Source organism: Carlito syrichta, unplaced genomic scaffold, assembly GCF_000164805.1.
Source record: "Carlito syrichta isolate Samal-C Ts95f unplaced genomic scaffold, Tarsius_syrichta-2.0.1 Scaffold108870, whole genome shotgun sequence".
Classification (NCBI taxonomy): domain Eukaryota; kingdom Metazoa; phylum Chordata; class Mammalia; order Primates; family Tarsiidae; genus Carlito; species Carlito syrichta.
The window spans coordinates 296651-303061 of NW_007052966.1; the positions used below are offsets into that span (position 1 = coordinate 296651).

General features: G+C 36.6%; 1 protein-coding gene across 1 annotated transcript in view; it reads right to left on the minus strand.

Moving 5' to 3' along the window:
* Positions 1-6411, minus strand: part of LOC103271023 (dipeptidyl aminopeptidase-like protein 6) — a 416180-nt gene that overhangs the window by 268511 nt on the left and 141258 nt on the right. Inside the window, exon 2 of the mRNA XM_008068506.2 lies at positions 382-496. Within this exon, the coding sequence (XP_008066697.2) occupies positions 382-496 (115 nt within the window). The remainder of the gene's footprint in view (positions 1-381; positions 497-6411) is intronic.

Consider the following 6411-nt stretch of genomic DNA (forward strand, 5'->3'; position numbering starts at 1 on the left):
CTTAGTTCACATTCAATATATGTTCTTTTAATAATTTTCTTAATTCATCCTTGATATAATACCCAGGAATTCCATGAAACATATATAATTATTATTTTATGCCATTGTCTATAAATTCACCAAGCATAAATGAGTAATTTTAAATTTTAATATATACCAAGCATTTATACCTAGTCAACAACTATGTAAACAAATTCAAAGCATACAAAATGACTTTTTTCCCCTGCAACCATACTATATCATTCTATCACATAGCACAATGAGAATCAGAATATGACAAAATAAATTATGCAATAGATAGTTACTTTTAAAAATTGCCAGGTAAAATTATGCTCTTTATTTCTTACAGTGACTTTCCTTACCAAGAATAATTATAAGTACCTGGTGTCAGAAGTATGACCGAGGTGACAATCAATGAGCAGATGACCAGAATAACAAGCAGGGCGATCGCTATTCCTTTCCAATTTCTTTGTGGAGGATTACTCCCCACCAGCTCCTAAAAACAGCAGCAACAACAACGAAAAAAGAAACTCAGTGAATGAAATAAAACAAGTCAAATAAATATATATTATTTAAATCAAGAAAGAAGTCAAAAAACTGTGAAAGAGGAATTTTCCCATTTTTGAAGTTACTATTAGCTCCTTGCTGTACACTTTTGCTCTTAGTGCATAAAAGCCTCAGGCTGTCTCTTTATGGAAACAGCTTTATATAAAGAAAAAATCTGATACTGCATTTTACTTTCAGTTTTTGTTTAAACCTGATGCTCCTTCTCTACAATATATGGTGATTTGGGAGCTTTCTTTTCATTACAACCGACCTATTTACCCTCACTGCATTGAACCCAAGCAGGATGAGGCTTTTTAGCCCCAAGTCCTCTTTCATCTTTCCCTTTTTATCTATACTGTTAGCTTCGATTTCAGACTACTAAATTTAAATATTTATTTAGCACAAACTACCGATTTGCCAGTTCATCAACTTCTGATCATCCCTTACCACCTTGAGGCTTTTCTTTTATTCTATAGCTCCTCATTCAAGGTTTCAAGATTTTCCTGGTCTTTCTTCACTAGTTGACTCACTATCCCTATTCTATAATTTAGTCCCTTGCAAGGAATCTCATTTTTATTGCAGCAAGGGGTAAGGGTGAGAGGGGGAATCACTGCTAAAAGATGCTAAAGATTGTATAAATCAAGCAAATGAATCAGTCATATTGGCTGCTGAGACCAAACTTTCAGGTCTCTTCAAATTAGGGCAATCCTGTAATTTGTAGTCCTCTGAGAGACAAAGGGGAAAAATTAATGATAGATAATAGATATAATAGTTACACATTAATTATTATTATAAAGTATAAAGGAACAAATAAGAACATATGGTCACACTACAAATAGATTATTTCTGCCTATGTATAGACCTGAGAATACTCTCTTATAGTGTCCATAATTGCAACTCATATTATACAAGCCAGAATAAAGTAGAATGCAGATATTCATAAAAAAGTAGCCATTGCAGTTTATAAATTCATTTTCATTCAGGATTTAATGTATAAAATTGCTGCAAACCACAATAAAGACAATACTCAATACTATTTAATATTGGTTGTACTGGTTATCATATTGAAAAAAAATTCAGAAAGCCATTATAGTCTTAGCAGAAAAGAGTTCTATGGTTGTTCAGAAATTTCTATCAGTCTTTATATTTGCCATTTATAACTTAATTCATCTATTAGAAAGTAGCTTTTTAAAACTTACAAAAATAAGACTAACCATAAGCATTAAATAACTACAAAAAGTTACTCTGATCCATCTTATTTTCTATTAGATAAGTTTTTTTTGTGAGAGAATCACTGACCAATCCCAAGGACAAGTGATTAGATCTTGTTGATTCAAGAGCTTTTCATTTCACCCAAATTTAAAAAAGAAAATAAGTTTTTCTCATCAAATTTGTGAATAGTGAATAGCTTATATCTTTAAGAGGTACTATTCATACAACCAACCTAATATATACAATCTATCACAGACCTCAGATGACATTTCTCAAACACTGTCAAGATTAAATTTCAGGGAAACTATAGCAAACAGAAGGTTTTAATATTTCAAGGCCAAATTTTATTATAGACCAGGATAATGATATTAATGTTATCTTCATGAGTTCAAACAGTTGGTATCTTTTTGAGTATTATTTTTAATAAGAATAACTAGACTTCTAAATTCTGTTTTAAACGTACCTATGATATAATGCATTGATTGCATTGGTCAAAGCCATAAACAAAATTTTAAAAACACTAGGACTTCAGCTTTGTATCATGACAAAACTGTCAACAGAGTAACTAATGATTTACTTGCAGGAGTATCTTGAACAAAAGTTGCAGTGATAGACCCTTCCCTGACCCAAACACACCTACGGTATGATATCTTGGTCTAGGATGAATATTGTCATAGACAGTTATATAGAAAGTATTTTTAGAAAGATGTTCTATAAAGAAGACAAAGATGTTTGCAAAACATGCTATATGAAGTAAGTTTGAAAAAAATGTTCTGCTTCAGATACCAAATACTTAAAGTCTTCATCCAGTTGAAACCATATCACATAGAACAGGGAGAAAACTTATTCTGTATAGCTACAGAAAGCAGAGTTAGAACTCAAAGGAAGTTTCACAAAGATAGAATTGGGTATTAGTAACACTTCGGAATGTGTAACCATCAATATTGCCTAGTAATAGAATGGGCTGCTTCACCAGGAAGTAAGCAGGAAGGACGAATGAACATCTAATGGGGATTCCAGAGGGTTAGTCTTTCAGGAAGTAAGGTGGAAATAGACGACCTTAAAAATGCACAGCACAAGATACAAGATTTGGGCACATGTAGGATGGAGAAAAAAATATGCAAAACTGTAGAAGTTGGCACTAGAGATATCCACCTTTAGACAGTCAGGGTATTTCCTGAAAGGGGCAAAGACTACTTTCTTCATGCCTGGACAAAGAAAATAATTTGCACAGAAAACCAATTTGGTATACATTACTAAATGAAAGAATGTACAACCAAATAGGCATTGATAGCATATCCCACTTAAATGAAGTGATTCTGAATTACATACACCATTTCTTAAGTACAGATGTATCACATTACCTTTCAGGCAGCATTCGTCCATTTAAAAAGCAGGATAATTTTATTCACAAAAATGAAGACATTCTTTACTAAATTCTATTTCTGCTTGCCAAATTTCATTTTTCAGCATACAAGTAATTTACTTTTACTATCCAAACAATATTGTAACAATAATAATGGTATACAAATTAAAGAGGAAAAAAAGATGAACAATTTTGTTCATCCAAGAAATGAGCATTTTTAAAAAACTATTTTCCATTTTCTTTCCTATTTCTGGTCTATATGCACATTTAATTTTTACAAAGGAATAACCACAGCATAGATATAGTTTTTAAATTAGAATGTAGGCTAATATGTGCTTCTTTGAACATCTAATTTGGCTTCCAAAATTCATACTTCCTCATCCTGACTTGCAGTTGAACTATCAAAAATTTGAGTAGAATTTACTCTGCTTCCCAAGAAGGGCAAGATAAGTCAGTAAATTATTCCCTGACACACTGAGTTTCAGTAATGTGCTTCTCAGTAGAATTACATTTTTGGGGGGTCTAAAATGGTGAAAATGTGCTAAAATATTTTCCTTGTTCTGTTTTGTACCATATGTGTACCTTGGGGTTCCATTAAAATGGAAAAGTCAGCCGGGCTCGGTGGCTCAGCCTGTAATCCCAGCACTTTGGGAGGCTGAGGTGAGTGGATTGCCTGAGCCCACGGGTTCGAGACCCGCCTGGGCAACTTGGTGAGACCTCATCTCTACAATAAAATAAAAAATTAGCCGGGAATGGTAGCGTGCGCCTGTAGTTCCAGCTACTTGGAAGTCTGAAGCGGAGGGATCGCCTGCGCCCAGCAGGTCGAGGCTGCGGTGGCCGGGAGCGGCCACTGCACTCCAGTCTGGGCGACAGAGTGAGACTCCAACTCAAAAAAAAAAAAGAACAAAACAACAACAACAACAAAAAATGGAAAAGTATCTTCATAATTAACCATTCACTCTAAGAAAGAGAACACATCTTCTATCTACCCAACTGTCCATCCATCCACCAATCCAATCATCTGTTCAGTCACATCCATTCATCCATCTAAATCCATTCATCCATCTACATTCATCCGTCCAACCACCCATCCACGCATCCATCCAATACATATTTATTTAGGGCTTACTTTGCTGGGCTGGGTTCTAAGAACCTTGAATGCAGCAATGAACAAAACAGACAATGATACTATTATCCACTCAAGTTGAATAGCTTTCATTTTTCTCAGATTTATTTTTGGTCTTTTAGTGTGGGAATGAGGGGACAAACAATAAGGGCATAAAAACATTAAGAGGAGAAGAAAAAAGGGAGATAGGGTTTTGTGAGCTGTTTGCATAGAAAAAGTTTAAAGAGATTCTAGCAGAGCAACATTTGATCAGAATCGAAGGAAGTCTGCAGGAATGAGAACTGAGAAAAAAAATGCAGCAAAAGGGAGTGGCAAGCACCTGGTCTTCCAGATAGCACATGCTTCTGTGTGGACATCAGTAAGGAGGCAGAGGCCAGAGAGGTGAGAGTGAGATGATTAACTGAGAGAGGAGGCCAAGGGACAGTGAAGGGTCAGGGATTGCAGACCCTGAAGGCCAGGTGCAGGCTTCGGCTTACCTAGCAGTGAAAGGGGTTTGAGCACAGCAATGTATGAATCAGATTCCCAATGAGGAAGCTCACCAGGGGAGCAGCTACAAGGGAAAACTCATAGAAGTCAGGGTGGGAAAAGGAAAGCTCAGCAAGGGGCAGAGAGTGATGGAGACTTGTCCTGGTAGTAGTGGTGGATGCAGTGAGAAATAGTTGAATTCTAGGCATATTATAGAAAAACTTAGTCAGCAGGCTATTCCTAGGTGCTGTGACACATTTATATATCCCTTTTGTATTTAAAGTCCTCTCTAAGGCTCTTGCCTACTGTTCTCAAGAAAAAAAATCCTATGCACATATTACATAGCAAGTCTATCTCTTTCTCTCTACCTCTAAGAAAAATCTATTTATTTCCCTAGTCTCTGCTCATATCTTATTGCTCTTGGGGCTTGTCATTCCTCTCTATGCTCTTCTTTCCTCACCAACCCCTACAATTTTTCTGTTTCCTGGAATTTCCCCTCACCTTCATTTTACCAGGCAAACCTGTCTGCATTCTTTAGTTATCAGCTAAAATATCACCTCTGACATTTTAGGAAACCTTGCCTGGTTTCACAGGTATTATTCTTTCATCTGGACATAATCACAACACTCTGTAATGCTTTAATGCTTTTCTGTAACACTGGTGCACTATTAAACTATGTATTTAATGCTTATGTCATTATCAGATTGCAAACTACTTAAGAAAACAGTTACCTTTGCTGTGTTCAAAGTCTCATGTGTTGAGTGGATAAATGACTGGATGAATGTCTTTAGAACAAGTAACCCTTGTCTGCTGGGATATCTGGCAAAGATGCAATTGTTGATGGATGCAGAAAGCAAGGGGTTAATACAAGCCCAGTAGTATGAATGAGGTCATAAGCAGTAATGGATCTTGCAAGATGTAATGCAAAATGACATGTATAGTTGGCAGTTCTGTCCCTTGTGACATCACTGTTGCTCATACTTATTTTTAACTCAGGCAAAAAGGAAAGAAACCCTGAACTAAAAACAAGCTATACTTTTTTCCTGCATTGTTTGGCTGTTTTAAATATAAAATTCATCTTTACTGAATGTTATTATCTTAGTAATTTGTGATTACAGCTTGATAGCTCTTATGCCAGTCATACATCTGAAATGGAAGTCATGCAGATTAAAGTAATAATTATAGACACCACAGTGTTCTGTGAAGTGACTCAAGAATGACTACATTGGATGCTGCTTGTTTTTCTCCCCAGCTGCAACCTCCAGAACTTGGGTATTTACAGCAGGGAATGCTCTCTTCTCTCTGTGTTAAAATCTGACCCATCTCATCTTGGCCTGAGCTTCCTATCACTCATGCATTTCCCTTGTTATCTTTATTGTGCTTTGTGCTTTATGATGAGGAGTCAAGATTCCAATGAGAACTCTAAGGTAGAGATGATTTTAATAATTAGAGAAAATAGCCGGGCTCGGTGGCTCAGCCTGTAATCCCGTGCCTTTGGGAGGCTGAGGTGAGTGGATTGCCTGAGCCCGCGGGTTCGAGACCCGCCTGGGTAGCGAGACCTCATCTCTACAATAAATCAAAAAATCAGGTGGACGTGGTAGCGCATGCCTGTAATTCCGGCTACTCGGAAGGCTGAGGCGGAAGAATCACTGGAGCCCAGCAGGTGAGGCTGTGGTGGCCGGGAGCAGCCACTGCA